Source organism: Chlorocebus sabaeus, chromosome 29 (genome assembly GCF_047675955.1).
Source record: "Chlorocebus sabaeus isolate Y175 chromosome 29, mChlSab1.0.hap1, whole genome shotgun sequence".
Lineage (NCBI taxonomy): Eukaryota > Metazoa > Chordata > Mammalia > Primates > Cercopithecidae > Chlorocebus > Chlorocebus sabaeus.
The window spans coordinates 1,163,525-1,182,980 of record NC_132932.1 but is presented as its reverse complement, the minus strand read 5'-3'; the positions used below and the strand labels follow the sequence as shown (position 1 = coordinate 1,182,980).

Below are 19,456 nucleotides of genomic sequence, written 5' to 3'. Positions count from 1 at the left end.
CCTGAGTAGTTGAGACTACAGGTATGTGCCACCAGGCCCAGCTAATTTTTGTATTTTTTGTAGAGACGGGGTTTTGCCAGGTTGCCCAGGCTGGTCTAGAACTCCTGGGCTCAAGTGAGTCACCTGCCTTGGCCTCCCAAAGTGCTGGGATTACAGGTGTGAGCCACCACACCCGGCGATGACTGTTTTCAGGTGCTCCTTTGCTTTGGATACAGGACTCTGGCTTCTCATTGAGCTGGGCCAACAGGGGTTCATTTTGTGCCTTCCTCAAGGAGCCAATGAACATTCCCACATGGATCCCTGAACTAATCTCATTTCTTCTACTAAGCCAGCTGCCACTCGATGAACCACACTATTCTGGTCTGACAGGGTAAAGGTTGGGATAGGGCCATCTGGATACGGGGCTGGATTGGTTGTTGTAAGGACAGTGCTAAGAAGAATGAACCAGTTGGGACTCTCCTTGTAGCCAACTCTTGGCCCTAGAGGTAAATATTTGAAGCCTGCACCCTACCACCCAAGGCTTGTTTCCAGCCTCATAGGTGATCAGAAGCAGGAATGACCTTAGAAACCCAGAACCTCATTTTATTTTATTTTTCTTTTACAGATGGGGTCTCTTTCTGTTGCCCAGGCTGAAGTGCAATGGCATGATCATAGCTCATTGCAGCTTCCAAGTCCTGGGCTCAAGCGATCTGCCTGACTCAGCTTCCCAAAGTGCTAGAATTACAGGTGTGAGCCTCCATGCCGGCCGCAGAACCTCATTTTATATGTGAGTGAATTTAGATCCCAGCTAATTCACAGTAAAGACCAGACTGGGACAGCCCAATTCCCAGTTGCTTGTTCTGCCTCTGCCCAGCCTTCCTTCATCATACACACATCACTCTGCTTTCCCTTGGACACTCCCACATCATCTCTCCTCCTGCTTGGGTCAGTGGTACCCATGGTCACTACTGCCAGTGCCACTTGGATCTGTCACCAAGACGCTGGTTAGCCCCAGCCTGGACTGCTTCCTGGGCAGCAGGAAGGAAGATGCCGATATGGCAAAAGGGGAAGACTTTGACAGTTATGCCTCAGAAACCAAGAAAGGTGCATCCATTGCTCCCAGGGCTTTAGAAAGTCATTTCCCACAGGGATCTCCACCTTGGGTCCCCTCCCACCAGCCCCCTTATCAATGTCACCGTCACATGTTCCCTCCAAACTCCCGGAACTCCATGTGGATTTCTCGGTTTTGCTGGCTTGCACCTTTCTCAGGAGTGGGCTGGACTGGCTTGGAAAGGCTTGGTTTTCCTTTAACATTTCCAGAACCAGGCCTCTCCTCCTCGTCTGTTCAGATAAGTGAAAACAGGCAGTAGAAAGGGGGAAAAATGTCCAGACTTGCCAAAGTCCATAAAGACAGATGGTGAAGAACAGAGGGAAAGAGCACAAGAAACCACAGGGCGGGAGGGAGCAAGCGGAGGACAATGCAGATGAGTGGGAGAGAAAGAGGGCTTGAGAGGAGCACAACAGAGAGAGGCCAGGACTGAAAACAGCAAGATGGAATGTACTAAGCAGACGGCTGCTGACAAAGGAAGCAGTGACGCCACTTTGTAGAAATCAGAACGCCCTGTTCCTCTCCAAACCTGCAAAACAAGCACCTTTCCGGATGGAGCTCCCCAGCCCTCTGAAACGCCATAAATTTCACCTGGGTCATGGCCTGCCAGAGGGTTGGCTTCTCAGCCTCACCTTTTGCTGGGGCGTGCACTTCTCTGCCTTCTGCCACGCTCTGGCCAGCTCCCACAGACTCCCTCCCCTCCAGCTGGAGCAAAAGGGGTGAGGCATGTCCCTCCCAGCAGCCCTCTGGGTCTGGGTGCCCAGGCTGGAGGTTGGAGCCCCAGGTAAGCCGGGCCTGCGGGGGCGTGGGTGTGGCTACGCTCGGCTCTGTGATTGGCTGCACCAGGCTCCTTGGCCACCTCCCCCGCTTGGGAAGGAACTGAGCACGTGTTTCTAATTGTGGAAAAGCCGCTTCGTTTCCAGATCTAGGATCTAGGAGGTAAGCAGTGCCGGCTGCCAAAAGGCACTGATAGGCAAAGAAAACACGGAGGCCTGTTTGACCTCTAACGCACACAACCCAAGGCTCTGATAAGGTTCCAGTTCTGCCCACGCAGGTCACACGGAACAGTCTTTCCTTGTCAAAGACCCAGAGAGGCCTGGAGGTGTGGGGGAGTGGAGAGACTCGGATCCAGCTTCACAGAACCCTCCTAGAATCCTTCTCTATTCCCCGCTAACCCCCACCTCAGGGCCAAGACATTTTTCATAGCAGGTGAGGCGCCACATTATAAAGTCTTTCGGCACCTTGATTATTGTACATGTAATATAACTTGTCTGATGAAGTTATACATATAACTTGACTGGTGAAAGATAAAAACGTTAAAAAACACACACACACAAAAAGCCACACAACAGCAACCAAAAAAAAACAAAGCAGCCCTTCCTCATAAACTGCGCTTTGATCCCAGCCTCTATAAAGTGCACAGTGGGGAGTGTGGTTTTGAAACAGATCTTGCCTATCGCACTATAGTAACATTTCCCCTTCTCCAGCCCTTTTCATCTCGAAGCGCTTAAAATGTTTTAGAAATCTCGGAACCCCCTCCAAAGGAGAGGAGGTGCTCTGAGCCTTCCGGAAGGGCCTCTCTCTTCCAAGGACACATCTGCAGAGGAGGAGGGTGCCGAGAAGCTGTGAGGGCTGTAAGTGCTCCTGGAGGCACACAGCTTTTACCAAACACTTCCAGCTAAGCTCCTGCCCATACTGCCCCATCCCCTCCCCTCCTCCCTTCGTGGCTCTGTCTTCCCCTTCCTTCTTACCCTGTTAGCTCCTGTGCCAGCTGCTGGAGCTGGAGTTTCTGCTGAATCACCACCCAGTACTTAGCTCAGCCAAGAGGCAGGAATACCCAGCTCAGCATTTTCCAAGAGCTGAGTAGTTCTCTCTTCAGCATGAGCTAAACATGGCTCCTCAGCTGGCCTGAGCCCGGGAGAAGCGAAAAACTGAAGACACCAGGAAATCCAGGGGTGGCCTGCCATGCCACCGTGGGGAACCCTATTTTAATCCTACTCATTACTTTTTCAGCCTGGACCTGAAAAATTGCTCTCACACCCCAATTCTCAAGACTGATGACCCCAGATGCGGAGCAAGGTGGATGAGAATGGGTTCTGTTGAGTCTGCACTGAGCCCAGGAAGGCTAGCCTGACCCTCCATCATATTTCAGTCTTGGAAGACAGGGTATGGATCCTGTGAGGTTTAGTTGGTTCTTGGACCAGAAGGCTTGTAAGCTCTGTTGGTGTTCACTAAATTCTATAAACCTGGACCCAGGCTGCAAAATTCCCCCAAAATGGTTCGGTTATAACCCAATTCCAATGGTAGCTCGTACATAAACTTGCTAAACTCTTTTTTCTTTTCTTTTCTTTTTTTTTTTTGAGATGGAGTTTCGCTTTTGTTGCCCAGGCTGGAGTGCAATGGCACGATCTCGGCTCACTGCAACCTCTGCCTCCCGGGTTCAAGCGATTCTCCTGCCTCAGCCTCCTGAGTAGCTGGGATTACAGGCATGTGCCACCATGTCCAGCTAATTTTGTATTTTTAGTAGAGACGGGGTTTCTCCATGTTGGACAGGCTGGTCTCAAATTCCCGACCTCAGGTGATCCACCAGCCTCAGCCTCCCAAAGTGCTGGGATTACAGGGGCGAGCCACTGCGCCTGGACTTTTTTCTTTTTTTAATATGGAATGCTTCGCGAATTTGCATGTCATCTGTACATGGGGCCATGCTCATCTTCTCTGTACTGCTCCAATTTTAGTATATGTGCTGCTAAAGTGAGCACAACTTGCTGAACTCTTATAACAGAGATGCCCTTTCTTCTTTCCCCCAAAGCTCCAAGTACCACTGGGCCTCACTCCCATAAGCCTTCTGATTTTATGTTCTTAGGTATGTAATATAAATTTGGTGTGTCACATTAATCCTTAAAAGTTTACCAGACACAGGGCCGGGCGCGGTGGCTCACGCCTGTAATCCCAGCACTTTGGGAGGGCGAGGCGGGCGGATCACCTGAGGTCCGGAGTTCGAGACCAGCCTGAACAACATGGAGAAACCCTGACTCTACTAAAAATACAAAAAAATTAGCTGGGCGCATGCCTGTAATCTCAGCTACTCAGGAGGCTGAGGCAGGAGAATTGCTTGAACCTGGGAGGCAGAGGTTGCGGTGAGCCAAGATGGTGTCATTGCACTCCAGCCTGGGCAACAAGAGCAAAACTCGATCTCAAAAAAAAGTTTACCAGACACAATTAATGGGTGACTCCATTTAAATCATGGGCCCTGGCTCCTCTGAGAAAAACAAAGTGATCCTTGACAGTCAGCAACAAAAGGCCAGAGGAGAATTTAAGTTTCTAGGCTGGTACAAGAAAGTAGGCAAATCTTTACCACACCTGGTGGAAGCTGAACTCTAAAAGAGTTTCCTGTTTCAGGAAACCTCAGTCCCATTCACTATTCTCCCAATCAGAAGTAGACATATTTCCAGAAACAAGCCCCTCATTCCCCACTTTCCAGGGTGTGGGCTGTGTAGGCACACACACTCTCTAAACAGCAGAACTTCGGTCTGAGAGTAAAAGCTGAAGAGCAGAAGAGACACTATGGGAATCAGGAAAGAGGAGGTGATCCGGGAGAGCAGTTGAAGCACATTGAAATGAAGAAGACTGACTTCTCAGGTAGCTTACTTACTCTGCCATTATAGATATAGAGTCCAAAAGCACAGGGGATGCTTCCTCAAGTCCCAGCAACAGATCTTAAGTGTTGAAGAGTGAGTAAAAAGGGTGACGAAGGCAGAGGGATCAACTTGACTAGTCTGAACTACACCAATTCAGACAATATGACAATATGTACAGACAATACGAACCAGTCTTGTCCCTGATTTACTTCACCTGTGTCCCCAACAAGACCATGCAGTCCTTGACTCCTTCAACCTTAATCACCAAGGGCTACCAATTCTACCTTCTAAATACCAAAAACATCTACTTTTCTCTACTCCCACTGCCCCAGGATGCACACGACGGTCATCTCTAACCTGAATCCCTACGACCGCATTGTAATCATCTTTTCTTGCCTCTGATTTATTCCCCTCACCAATCCATCCTTTAGCCTTGCAGCATGACTCTCCTAAGATACAAATACGATCATGTTGGTCTTCTGTTTGAAACCCTTCAAACCTCATTCCTCCTAGGGGAGAGCCCAATCTCTTTATGGCTCATGAGGCCTTTCATGATGGGGTCCTGGCTTCTATTATACATTTCTTGCCTCCTAGTCATAGTGTGGCTATACTGAACAACCTTTAGTTCCCACAAACAGCTGTGATTTTTCCTGTCCTCAGACCTTGACATACGTTAATTCGTTCTGCTAGAACATTCTGCCCACCCCATTCTACTCCACCCTCCCTCCATGCTGAACATTTCCTGACTATTTCCAACTGGTCTTTCAGCCTCAATTTACATGTCACTTTCTCTAAGAGTTTCTTCAACCCCAGTCCCATCTTCACTTTTCTTGTAGGAGCTGCCTGGATGCTGTCCTCTTGGGGAACTGGAGTTCCCTGTATACTTGTCGGGAACATCCACTGGACTGTGAGTTCCTTGGTACAAGAGCTAAGTATCCCCATGCCTGCCACAGTGCCTGGAGCAGAACAGACACTCAAATATTTAATAATGTATGACTGATTCTGTGTTACCTGTGGCATCACTAGAGGACACACAGGTGGGTGCAGTATAATCCGTGTTAAGAAAGAAGACTAAATCTGCTGCTGCTGCTTCACGTGAGAACGAGAGTCTTTTGGTTCATTGTTGTCTCCTCTGTGCCAAGAACAGTAACTAGCCCATCATGGGCACTTGATAAATGTTTGCTGAATGAATGAAGTGTGGCATTTATATAATATTTCCCAAGAGTCCTAATCCCTTTCTAAGTTATACTGCTCTAGAGCAGGCAGAATTTTGAGCAGGATCCTGGAAGTACTACCCTGGGGAAGATTCTAACCAGAGACCTGCTCAGCACCCCTCGGGGCTCTAGGGAGGACATGGAAGGCAAACATAGACACATTTTTTTTTTTGAGACAGTCTAGCTCTGTTGCCCAGGCTGGAGTGCAGCGGCACAATCTCGGCTCACTGCAACCTCCGTCTCCTGGGTTCAAGCGATTCTTCTACCTCAGTCTCCCGAGTAGCTGGGACTACAGGTGTGCACCACTGTAAATCATACCTTATCTCTTCTTAGTGTAGGAGTTCAGTATGGTGATTAGCTGATGGAATTTTTTTCTTTTTCTTTTTTTTTTTTTTTGAGACGAAGTCTTGCTCTGTCCTCCAGGCTGGAGTGCAGTGGCGCATTCTCGGCTCACTGCAGCTTCCGCTCCCAGGTTCATGCCATTCTCCTGCCTCAGCCTCCCGAGTAGCTGGGACTACAGGTGCCTGCCACCACGCCTGGCTAATTTTTTTTGCATTTTTAGTAGAGACGGGGTTTCACTGTGTTAGCCAGGATGGGCTCAATCTCCTGACCTCGTGATCTGCCCGCCTCGGCCTCCCAAAGTGCTGGGATTACAGGCGTGAGCCACCGCGCCCGGTCCTGCTGATGGATTTTTTAAGTTTCTTTCTCTTTTCCAAACACACACACACACACACACACACACACAAATCTGCTTACAGAATAATTTTCATCTTAATGCATCATAAAAATGAAAAATGAGATGTTAGTCAAACTGGCCATTGAGTAAAAATCAAGAGATTTTCAATACATTTAGATTTTTAATGCTGGCTAGTTAGGAGGTGTACAGAGAACAATGGAGTCTTGGATGTATAGGAATCAAATGTAGGCCAGTCTGTATTTGTCTGAATTCATATAAACAAGGCGATCGGATACCCGAAGAACCCTCTGGGGACTAGGGAAGGGCAAGAAGGCAGTGCTGCCCAGGTATCTGAAGGAATATGTTTAGTGTCTGGGGATGAGAAGTTTGGGGGTAGAGAATATGAAGGCTCAAGGGAAAATAAACTGAGGTTAAGGGATTTAGATGATAGGAAAGACTGTTGAATGCTCTGATGTGAAGGGATTGATTAAATTTGTAAGAGACTTGCAAAACAACCCATGAGTTTCTCTGTGACAGCATTCTGCACCAGGCAGTTGGAGGCTTTCTGCAGAGGAATCGCAAAGCAACTCAGGAGTTTGAAGCAACACGTGAAGTCCTTTCCTTTCCAAATAGCTCAAGGAAGAAGAGAAATCTGAAGCCCTGGAAAAAGGTAGCCTCTTAGGAATCTCAGTAGCAAGATAGAAAACAAGATTAGACGCATTTTTTCCTTGAGAAATGCATACAGGATATTTCTTTCTCCTGAGGGTGAGGAAGGAGAAGGAGCTTCTTTAGGTCAAGACATTCAGGGAGAAGTGAGGAAGTTGAATAAAAAGAATTGATTCCACTCAGGTGCTGGACATGACTCCAACCCCAAATGAGAGGAAGGAGGCCAGGAGCTGACTGAATGAAAGGTGACCCAGTCTCCAAGAGAATGGGGGACAAATATATCCCAAAGGAAAACTCAGAGTTGCACAGATGCACATATGGAAGCCTGGGAAAGGGTGTCCCCTGGACCCAGTGCTTCCTCTGGATCACTGTGGACACTCTGTTTACAACTAGAGACCCAGGTAATAGCCAAAAGATGTGGCTACAGGATAAAAGGGCAAGCTGTAGGCTGGGTGCGGTGGCTCACACCTGTAATCCCAGCACTTTGGGAGGCCAAGGTGGGCGGATCACGAGGTCAGGAGATCGAGACCATCCTGGCGAACACAGTGAAACCCCATCTCTACTGAAAATACAAAAAATTAGCCAGGCATGGTGGCGGGTGCCTGTAGTCCCAGCTACTCGAGAGGCTGAGGCAGGAGAATGGCGTGAACCCAGGAGGCAGAGCTTGTAGTGAGCTGAGATCGCACCACTGCACTTAAGCCTGGGCAACAGAGAAAGACTCTGTCTCAAAAAAAAAAAAAAAAAAAAAAAAAAGGGCAAGCTGTAGGAATAGCCTGTCAATACATATGTCTATGCAGCCAGATCTGTACAGTAACAGACGCACTTTATTTAGAACTATCCACTATGACGGCAGCTACTGGCCAGGGGCTGATGATAAGGGCAGCTATCGCTGCCGACTCTTTTTATATCTTACTTGGATCTTTTATATGGGGAATATAGTCATTTACTTATGAAATAAAAGGAGAAAAACACACAAGCAAATCACAAAAGGTATCAAAACCAAGTTCTAACACTTCCCAGTCCCCTCCTAACTCCCTCCCCTCCCACTAATAGACTTGTTCTGGAGAAGGGAGAAAGGCTTTTTATTTAATTAAAATGTAAAATGCTTTCTCTCTCTCTCCCTCTTTTTTTTTTTTTTTCTTTTCTTTTTTATTGCTGGGTGGCTAGGGATATTCTGCTGACTCAGCAGTGAGTAATCAGCTTTGACCTAAATAATAGAATAACTCGAAGTGGCAGCTGCAGTTGCATAAGTGTGATCCAAGTCTGCAGTTCCTTCCCTCTCCCTCTCCTCTCCCCCACCAGCTCCAGGACCCAGCAGGCGAGCCAGTTTCAGCAGGTTCTTTCCACCTCTCCACCCCCACCACCTGGCTCGTCCTAACTTCATTTCTCATCAGTTCTTTTCCAAAACAGCCCCACCATGGAAGCAGACTTGACCTCATGTCCTCCCTCCCGCAGCAAACCCTCACCATGGGCTTTACCACACGGGCTCTCCCTGCTGGGCCCTGCGCCCTGTCCTCCAGTGCCCTCCATTATACACTCAATGACCTCTCCACAGAGGGTGGCCTTTCCTCAAAACCTCTTGCTTCACAGTCATCAGCATGTCACCACAGGACAGCAGGAAGCAGAGTTCCCCATGTGCATATGTTCATGCCACACCCGAACTCTCTACTGCGTCTCTCAAAACAGATACAAGCTGGGCTTATTTTATGCCGCTGGCTTGCCTGGCACCTGCTAAGAGGATGAGGAGGGCTGGATGATGGTGGGGGTAGGTGGATGGGTGGGAGGGGTGCTAGAATAAAAAGTGCCAGCATTTAATGAAAGATAGCATCTACCAGCCGGGCTCAGTGGCCTCACTTTGGGAGGCCGAGGTGGGTAGATCACTTGAGGTCAGGAGTTTGAGACCAGCCTGACCAACTGGGGGAAACCCCATCTCTACTAAAAATACAAAATTAGCTGGGCATGGTGGCGCATGCCTGTAATCCCAGCTAATTGGGAGGCTGAGGCAGGAGAATCACTTGAACAGGGGAGGCAGAGCTTGTAGTGAGCCAAGATGGCACCACTACACTCCAGCCTGGGTGAGAGACAGACTCCGTCTCAAAAAAAAAGCAAAAAACAAAAAACATCTACCAAGCCTTCCTGACAGCTTGGTTCTTGTTTTATTGAATACCTTGTAAGAGGATTGGATGCTTATCTGGTATGGCCCGCCATAAAATAAAATTGAAAAAAAAAAAGGACTAGAGGGTCCTATAGAAGTGGATTTTTTTAAAAAAGTATTCAACAAACCAGAAAACAGAACGTCTGTACACAGACTCAAAGCAATTGGGAGTGTCAGGCATAAGGAAAGGGAGAAAGGAAGTTTGTGTATAGCTAACGCATGTACGTGTGCACCCTGCTGGGCAGAGGGATGGCGGCTCCACAAGGCCTTCACAGCTAGGAGGAAAGGGATGCTGCAGCGGGACAGGTGTGGAGCTGGTTTCCATTTCCCCTAAAGGAAATAAGGAGGAATACGCTTGGGAATAAGAAGGATTTAAGAAGATTTTTCTGCTTATGAAGGTAGACAAATATTTGAACACGTATTTCAAGGACACTGAAAATTCCTATCTTTGGAGGACAAGATTGGCTACTGTTAAGTTGGAGATAATTTCCTTGCAGTTCTGCTGAGAAGGCAGAGGACGAACTTAGATAAGCTTTATTGAATCTTTGACTACAGGAATAGAAGAGGGGGATCTTGTCATTTTTGTCATCAACCAGTTTCTAAATTTCTCCTTGGCTTGGTGCTTTCAGAGTGTAGGTGAGGGGTAGGCTGTGGAGAGGACTGTGTAACCTGTCATTCGGGAGCAGGGCTACAGGCAGGTGCCATCCTTATCTCCTAGGAGGGATTGGATCTTTCTGGTCTGAGGGGACGCCCAAAGGGCTACACTACTTTGGAGGGTCTTTGTGCAAGAGATCAAACCCTTGGCAGACTTGGGGAATGCAAAGGAAGCCATGGGGTCTGGTTGCCCGGAAACTTCATCAACCTGTGGCCTGGCTCCTCTCCTAGGGTACAAACTGAACAGCCTCGGGGTTCTTGATTTCTAGTAGGAGGGTAAGGGTGGCCTCTTGTCCGAGACACTTTAGCAGCGTCAGCGAAAAAAGGAAACTGTGTGCAAAGAAACACCAAAACAGCAGTGGCCAGCACTTCTGTGGCCCTGCTTCCCACCCTCCCATTAGCCAATCTGATGACAGAAACGGCCCTCTTCCTGCATTCCCACACCCTCACTCCTCCCCCTCCCCCTCTCAACTCTGGATCCAGCTAGGACGCAAGGATAAAGTGGCCCCAGCATCTTGCCCACCCTCAGTGACTGAGATGACTGGGGTACTGGGTGTCTAACACTGTGCTGAGGGTGTCCCCTTCCTTCTCTCTTGCAGTCCTTGTGACCACGACCTCTTGAGGCAGCTAGGATTCACTCCCCACCTCACAGTAGGGTGGGCGGGTGATTCTGCGCAGCACTCACCACCGCAGTTAGAAAGTGGTGTACTGGAGATGCAGGTGCAGGCAGCCTGGTTTTGGAGCCTGCATTCCTCTGCCTCCAGATCTGTGAGCAGGCCCGACCAAACACAAGGAATACACCCCCCAAAAATGTCTTGGCCCCATATCACAAATGGCCTGGGTGGTGGAGGTCTGTTCCAGGGTTGACCACCACTTCCAAAGAGGGCTCACTTGCCAAGGAGACCTCCTCTTGGGTCCCAGCTGCCCACCCTGTAAGAGGCTATTGAGGTAGGTGAGTGATCTCTTCCTCCCCCATCCCATAGCAGGACAGAAGGAAAAGTGTCAGGACCTGGGAAGGCGTATGGCCAGGATAATCACTACCCTCAGCTAAGTGTGTGTGTGTTAGAAGGTGTGGGAAGTCAGGGACCGAGTGAACTCTAGAGGTGGAGCCCCTGAAACATATCTAAGTATTTACTTTAGAAATTAGTTTTTGATTAAAGACGTAAGATATGCCAATCCATTGAGATGACTAAATATCAGAGATAAAGCTTTGAGACTTCCTAGAAATACGGCTCTGCAGAACTTCTAGAAAGCCTCGCTAACCTATTCCAGCCCACAGAGATCTTTTCCCCTTCTCTGAATTTTACTGTTACTGTTGTTTTTATTTTTTTCTTTTCTTTTCTTTTCTTTCTTTCTTTTTTTTTTTAGAGACAGAATCTCACTATGTTGCCCAGGCTGGAGTGCAGTGGCTATTATTCATAGGTATGATCAAGCTCACTATAACCCAGAACTCCCAGGGTCAAGCAACCCTCCTACCTCAGCCTCCCAGGTAGCTGGAACTATGGTGTGCACCGCCATGCCTAGCTCCCTTCTCTGAATTTTTACTGCAATTGAATCCTAACCACAGTATCCATCTATATGGCTTTTCTCCTAGTTAGAAAACTCATGAAGGGCAGGGACTATGGACAAACTCTTCTCCAAGAGATTTAAAAAAGTGTGACTTGACAAGTTGAGGTAGAAGTAGATGTAGACCTACTGCCATGAAGCCAGAGTAATCTTCCTAGGAGCAGCTGGGAGTAGCCAGCACAGTGCAGTGCACTGGACAGACAAGAAATCAGGAACCCTTGCACTCCACGTGGCCTGCCTCCCTGGGCAAGTCACTTGCCTGGCTCTCTGTTTCCTTATCTGTTCTGGGAAAATGTTAATACTGGCCCAGCTTACCTCATGGACTTGTCATTAGGCCCAAATCAGATAATATAGGTGAAAGTGCTTTGACCCGGCCAGTGAAAATTACAGTGCCTCCAAGGAGCTACTTAAGTTTCTTTCCTTCTTTCTTTCTCTCCTTTCTTTCTCTTTCTCTCTTTCTTTCTTTCTTTCTTTCTTTCTTTCTTTCTTTCTTTCTTTCTTTCTTTCTTTCTTTCTTTCTTTCTTTCTTTCTTTCTTTCTTTTCTCTCTCTCTCTCTCTCTGTCTTTTTTTTTTTTTTCACCAGACAATTGTATGCAGAATCCATTCATACAAAACACACTTGCAGGAAACTGAAAGAAAAGTAATGGGGAAAAGAAAAGGAGGCAGGGTGAGGTGGCTCAGGCCTGTAATCCCAGCACTTTGGGAGGCCAAGGTGGGCGGATCACTTGAGGCCAGGAGTTCAAAACCAGCCTGGCCAACATGGTGAAACCCCATCTCTACAAAAAATACAAAAATTAGCCGGGCATGGTGGCTCACACCTGTAATCCCAGCAACTTGGGAGTCTGAGGTGGGAGAATTGCTTGAACCTGGGAGACGGAGGTTGCAGTGAATGGAGATCATGCCACTGCACTCCAGCCTGGGAGACAGAGTGAGACCCTGCCTCCAAAAAAAAAGGAGAGAAGGAAAGAGAGTCAGAGACATGTAGACCACCAGGGAGGCTAAAAGAGGCCGTCCCTCAGACCGTGCACAGTGGCTCACACCTGTAACCACAACACTTTGGGAGGCCGAGGCAGGAGGATCACTTGAGCCCAGGAATTCAAGGCTGCAGTGAGCTGTGATCGTGTGACTGCACTCCAGCCTGAGTGACAGAGGACTCTGTTCTAAAAATAATAATAATAAATATAATAAAAGAGGCTGTCTTGCTACCAAGACCCAGATGACACTTACATAAGCAGATGGCAGCCAGGAGCCGAAGGCCAGAGTCTGGGGGGAAGCAGGTGGGGAAGAGCGGCTGCAGCACGTAGTTGGAGAAGGTGAGGGCAATGACAGCCTGGTTGGTGGGGTAGATCACCAGCACAGCAATCCACAGCCTCAGGAACCTGAAGGAGGAATGGGACATCCCCGCCGACAGGCATGGCAGGGATGCAGAGCCATCAGTGGAGAGCCCGGGCAAGTCATGCATCTGTTTTCTATTTTCAGGGATGCTGAAGAGCCCAGCCTCTGCCCCCACCCACAAATGAGACACCCAGCCCTCTGCAATGACAATAAAATGGTTTAATGATGAAGAGCTAAATTTCCACAAGCACTAACACAAGTCTTGGCATTCTTTCCTTCTCTCCTTTCATCATCTCTTCTCCATCACTGTGGCCACCAGCATCCAATGGTGGAAAAACAAAATTCGCAACCCCTGAATGTTGATAGACAGGACATACTAAGTGTGTGGTTACAGAAGCAACAAACAGGAGAGGTATCAAGTGGAGGTTTGCAGGGGAAGCGCCTTCCACACCCTTTGGCCCATTGGTGAGGGTTTACCAATGGCAGGGGTGCAGAAATTGAGGAAATTTAAGATTAGGGCCCAACTCTAGAGGGAGGCCATTATCCTTGGTAGTGTGAGAAGAGGGTACACTCTACCTTAGGTGGCCACTCTCACTTGTCAAGATAGAAGAGCTTTGTTTTTGTGATGTGCTTTCTCTGGGAATCTATGGTCAGTGTTGCTATACAGTTCTGTTTGCTCTCACTGATAGCATCCTTCCCACTAAGATCAACATAGAGGTCAAAACCACAAAACTGGTCCCTCCGTCATTCTCAGGAGCCTCGAGGGGACACAAGGCTACACTAGCAACCATGGCAGGAAAGCAGAAGAGACATCCCATTCTCTAGCACCCCCTGGCACACTGGAGACTGGAAACTCCTAGCGTTGGCTTTTTCCGATCTGACCTTCTGAATGTCTTCCTCCTTTTCCCCTAGACCATTCGGGTCTCCACAGATCCTCTTACCCAGCCAGTCCTCCGAAGATGTCCTTGACATAGGAGTAGTCACCTCCAGATTTGGGGATGGTGACCCCAAGTTCAGCATAGCAGAGGGCTCCCACAACTGTGATGAAGCCTGTCACGATCCAGACGATGAGCGCAAGGCCCACAGAACCGGCATTCTCCAGCACGCCCTTTGGCGAGACAAAGATTCCAGAGCCGATGATGTTCCCTGCATGGGACACCAAGGGTAAGAAGGGGAGACAGTAGAGACAGGATGGTTGGCAGGATTGGCATTTGGGGGGTGGTCTCATCTCTGACCTGATTCTGAAATGCCTTGGAGATACGTAAATGATCTGCAGGCAGGTGTGTCTAGCAATAATTCTCCTCCCTGAAGTAGGGTAAAGAGGAGCAGAGAACTGACACATATTGACTGGGAACTTGGTCAGGTACTTTCCACATCTCATTTAATCCTCAGGAATCAGATATCATTTCTCATCTTTTACAGAGGAGTAAACTGAGTCTCAGAGATACCAAGTGAGTTGCCTAGGTCCACATTGCAGTAAGTGATGGTGAAGTATCGAATCTCAGGACCCTCCAGCTGAGAGACATGCGGCCCACCCAAAGTGACAAGGGCCTCAAGACTCTGAAAATGGCAGGGCTGGAAAAGTGGACTGTTCTCAGAGAACACCTGCCCACTGGAAGGCTTCAAAAATGAGCCAAAGGACAATCTTTTTTGGACAGATTGTGGTCACACCCCAAGATTGGGGGTTTTCAAGACTTATGAGTGTGGAAAACACTCCTGGAGGCTGGCTCCTAGACATGACAGCCCCACCCTTGGTGAAGAACATAAAATAACTCTATAAAAACAGTGCTGGTAGTTTAGAAGTGGTGTGTAGGAATGCAATACGTACAAAGCCTCAGTACTATATTCTTTCAAAAGTCGTTACCCACCGATGTTTCATGTAACCCTCAAAACAACCTTATGGAATACAGGGATAGGAGAGAGGCAGGTACTTCCCTCTCTATTTTACAAACTAAGAGATTAAGACATAGAGGGGTTAAGTGGCTTTCTCCAAATTCCACAGCTACTGATGGGTAAAATTGGATCTAGAAGTCAGTCTCCTGATCCTTAATCCAGCGCTCTTTCCACTAATCCACTTCTGCTTGTGTGCAGGGGCTGGCTTTCTCCTGAGAGGTGAGGCCCACAGCCAGTACTGAATGGCTGGCTGCTGGGTTGTGTGTGTTACGCAGAGGAGGAACAGGAGTGTGGAGGCTGTTCCTGACATGCTTCTTCCCAACTGTTCCCCTGTCCACTTCTTGTGATAAAATAGGTCATCAAGGTCCATTGGGTGGGTGCTTTGAAAGTGCTGCTTCATGCTCTGCCCAGCTGCACCACTAAATGCCTGAGGAAAGGAGCAGAGACCAAACGGATCCAGGTGGAAAGGCAGAGCTAGAGTACCCTGAGGTCAGCTGGATTTGACTGTGTTCTAAGGACATCTCAAGCCTCCACGATCTCTCTGTAGTGGTCTGGAACCAGTGAGATGGAGATTGTAAGGTCCTATGCTCAGCTTTCAAAAACTGACGCTCGGATCTCAACCATAACACAACCTCAATCTAGCCCTGAGACTGAAATATAGAATCAGGGGGCACAGGCTGAAGTTAGATACAGATGAAAAGGAAGCACATATTTGTCTCAAATATGTCTTCCTAATTTTGGTGCTAACGGTCTTTCGCAACAGAAAGGGGCTGCTTATAGAAATGAAACTAAGAAAAATAATTCCTGGCCGGGCGCGGTGGCTCAAGCCTGTAATCCCAGCACTTTGGGAGGCCGAGACGGGCGGATCACGAGGTCAGGAGATCGAGACCATCCTGGCTAACACGGTGAAACCCCGTCTCTACTGAAAAATACAAAAAATTAGCCGGGCGAGGTGGCGGGTGCCTGTAGTCCCAGCTACTCGGGAGGCTGAGGCAGGAGAATGGCGTGAACCCGGGAGGCGGAGCTTGCAGTGAGCTGAGATCCAGCCACTGCACTCCAGCCTGGGCGACAGAGCAAGGCTCTGTCTCAAAAAAAAAAAAAAAAAAAAAAAAAAAAAGAAAAATAATTCCTTATCATCAAATTAGTGATATAACTATCAGGCAAAGAGAAGATAGAAAAAGGAGATTCTGAGTGCCACCAATCCTTACAGACTTTTCCTCTTCTTGTAGGTTTATGTAAAGTTCTACGATAGGACAACAGGACATCTTTCAGCCTCCTCTCTCAGACAGTCCCCATATGGTCTGTTCAGAAGTACTGGGTTAGTAGAGACTAAAAGACCTGCTTGTAGTATTCCAGGATTTAGGACATGTTCCCCCTGTCAAATAATTCTTTGCCTGCCAAACTGCTGTTCCCTGAAAGACATCAAGTGCTGGGAAATGACAGATCTAGAGACAGGTTTGCTAATAGTGCTGAAAGACGATAGTAAATTCCTTGCCTAGCAGGAAATTATCAAAAGAGCGATCTATAGGGCATTTCAAAGCCAGCCAAGATGAAAGCAATAGAACTAGGGTTATAAAACCAGCTCAAGGGGTTAAAAAAACAACCAATAGCAGCAGAAAAACAAGGTTTGACTTTGGTCTTTAAGGTACTGAAAAGGGAGAAGTGTATAGCTAGGTGCTTCTTAGAGCCACGAATGGCTGTTGCAAGAGGGAAAATGACGATGGGTGTTATTTAATAGATCTGATCTTCTCAGGAATGAAGAGGGTCAATGTTCCACTAAGGGTTTGTAGAAAACAAACACTGCAGCAGGGATCAGAAAGTGCTTCTCTTCTGTTTTCACTCTGACATTTCGAGTGTGTGTGCTCTTTCCCTTGTTCTAGGCCACAGGAGCCACTGGAAGGTGGGATGTGCAACACTAACTGCCCACTTCTTGCCTTCACTTCTTCTTGGAGGCCCCAACCTTTAAGAACTCTAGCAGAGAGCTGCCAGAGTGATTGTGAGGGTCACAGTAGATTGGCATTGGAATAAGAGTCCTCACTTCAAAAAATTGAGTTTCTCTCCCCAAAACCTTCATTTTGACCAAATTAAAATTACAAAGATAGGCCAGGCATTGGTGGCTCATGCCTGTAATCCCAGCACTTTGGGAGGCTGAGGTGGGAAGATCACTTGATCCCAGGAGTTCGAGACCAGCCTGGGCGATATAGGGAGATCCTATCTCTAAAAAAAAAAATCTTTTTTTTAAATTAGCCAGACTGGTGGCATGCACCAATAGTCCCAGCTACTAGGGAGGCTGAGGTGGGAGGACTGCTTGAGCCTGGGAGGGCGAGGCTGCAGTGAGCTGTGAGTACACCACTGTACTCTAGTGACAGAGCAAGACCCTGTCTCAAATAAATAAATAAATAAATAAATAAAATTACAAAGATAAAAGCTAAAAAATATTGAGCTACACTAGTGTAAATTAAGTGCTAGGGAATAGGAAAAAAATGAGTGTCTCTGATTCTAGGAAATCACCCCCTAGCAAACTAGAAGTCGAGAACACTTCCTTCACCTTAGCAGCCTCTGGGACGTCCGCAGGGGAAAGAATGTCACTCACAGCAGAAATATGTTCTAGAGTGGAAAGAAAATTGACGTTACATTTACTCAACAGTAGGGTCTACTACTTCTATCCAATCTTTAGTGTGATTATCTATCTGATATTCATCTCCTCCAATAGACTGTAAGCACCATGAAAGCAAGAACTATGCTGCTTTCCCTTATCTGTGAAGTGTCCCCTAGTAGACACTCCATAATGTTTAATTAATAAATGATATCTGACACCGTTTGTGCATCTCTACAGAGCAATTTAGTATTCCTATTTCTTTGGAACATCCAAATCCTGTGAGAATATTAAGCATATACTGCAGGCAAATGAGTAAAGCAACCCACTTATTTCATTGCTAAGGAAAGTAGACTGACTATTATTACCATCTCCTATTTATTTACTTATTTACTTTGAGATGGAGTCTCGCTCTGTCACCTAGGCTGGAGTGCAGTGGCACTTTCTCGGCTCACTGCAACCTCTGCCTCCCGGGTTCAAGTGATTCTCATGCCTCAACCTCCCGAGTAGCTGGGATTACAGGCGTGTGCCACCACACCTGACTAATTTTTTTATTTTTAGTAGAGATGGGGTTTCACCACGTTGGCCAGGCTGGTCTCGAACTCCTGACCTCAAGTGATCCACTCTCCTTGACTTCCCAAAGTGCTGGGATTACAGGCGTGAGTCACTGCGCCTGGCCTACCATCTCCAATTTATAGGGGAAGAAAGTAGGACAACTATTATTCCTGTTTTTCAAGTGGGGAAAATGAGGGCGGTATTATTATCCCTATTTTATGGATGAAGAAACTGAGACCTAGAAAGGCAGTTATTTGCCTAAATCATAGGGTAAGTTCGTTGTAGCTGGATTGGAACCTAAATCTTCTGTCACAGCCTCCAGCTTTTCCCTGAAAATAAAAGATCTTCCTAATACACTAGGGTCAGTCTTCCATGCTCTACTTTATAGGCAATGGGCATGGTTCACAGGAGCAACTTATTAAAGAGTTGGAACACAGATCTGATTCATTCCTTCTATTGCAGTACCACCTTCAATGGGGACTTATAAAACATTGATATCCATTACCTTACTTGGTCTCCTAATTACTTGCTTAGGTGCACAGGGCAGGTTGTATCATTCCTATTTTACCATCGCAAAAACTGAGGCTCAGAGAGGTGAAGGGACTTTATCAAAGTCATGCACTGTATAAGTAGCAAGACCTGGATGAGAAGCTAAGTCCTTGGACTCGTGGTCCAGGCTTTCCTCCATGATTCCATGTTGCCTACCCTCTGGAAACTGAACAACAAACACTTTAACAGTTGGGCTTTTCAACTTGGACACTGTCTAAGTGAGACTTTTCCGGAGTGGCTTTGAAAAAGATGAACTGGGAAAAGGCTTTTCTACTTTGACTATGAACCTTTCTTTCCTTCTCTTTTCTTTCCTTTTTTCTCCTTTCTTCCTTCCTTCCTTCCTTCCTTCCTTCCTTCCTTCCTTCCTTCCTTCCTTCCTTCCTTCCTTCCTTCCTTCCTTCTTTCCTTCTCTTTCTCTCTCTGTCTCTCTCTCTTTCATTCTTTTTTTTGAGACAGAGTCTCACTCTGTCACCCAGGCTGAAGTGCAGTGGCACGATCTCAGCTCACTGCAACCTCTGCCTCATGGGTTCAAGTGATTCTCCTGCCTCAGCCTCCTGAGTAGCTGGAATTACAGGTGTGCGCCACTATGCCAGGCTAATTTTTGTATTATTAGTAGAGATGGGGTTTCACCATATTGGACAGGCTAGTCTCAAACTCCTGACCTCAGGTGATCCGCCTGCCTTGGCCTCCCAAAGTGCTGGGATTACGTGCTTGGCCGTGGGTCTCACCACTCTTTCACCCAAGCTGGACTGCAGTGGTGTGATCATACTCACTGCAGCCTCAAACCCCTGGGATCAAGTGATCCTCCTGTTTCAACCTCCCGAGTAGCTAGGACTATAGGTGTGTGCCACTACACCCAGCTAATTTTTTT

General features: G+C 47.5%; 1 protein-coding gene and 1 non-coding gene across 5 annotated transcripts in view; both read right to left on the bottom strand.

Annotated features, from left to right (window-relative positions):
• SLC7A8 (solute carrier family 7 member 8) overlaps positions 1–19,456 on the bottom strand; it is a 60,737-nt gene that overhangs the window by 27,695 nt on the left and 13,586 nt on the right. The window contains exons 2-3 of one of the 4 annotated variants that reach the window (XM_007990835.3): positions 13,934–14,138; positions 12,885–13,036 (exon numbers count right to left, since the gene is read on the bottom strand). The exons of 1 other annotated variant lie outside the window; for it this stretch is intronic. In XM_007990835.3, coding sequence (XP_007989026.1) covers positions 12,885–13,036; positions 13,934–14,138 — 357 coding nt within the window. Of the gene's footprint in view, positions 1–1,719; positions 1,855–2,592; positions 2,807–12,884; positions 13,037–13,933; positions 14,139–19,456 lie in introns of those variants that run through there. 2 more of the 4 variants (XM_037987547.2, XM_007990837.3) reach the window with 2 other exon arrangements.
• On the bottom strand, positions 3,741–3,846 carry LOC119620416 (U6 spliceosomal RNA). The gene has a single exon (XR_005236943.1). It is a non-coding gene; the product is annotated as a U6 spliceosomal RNA (small nuclear RNA).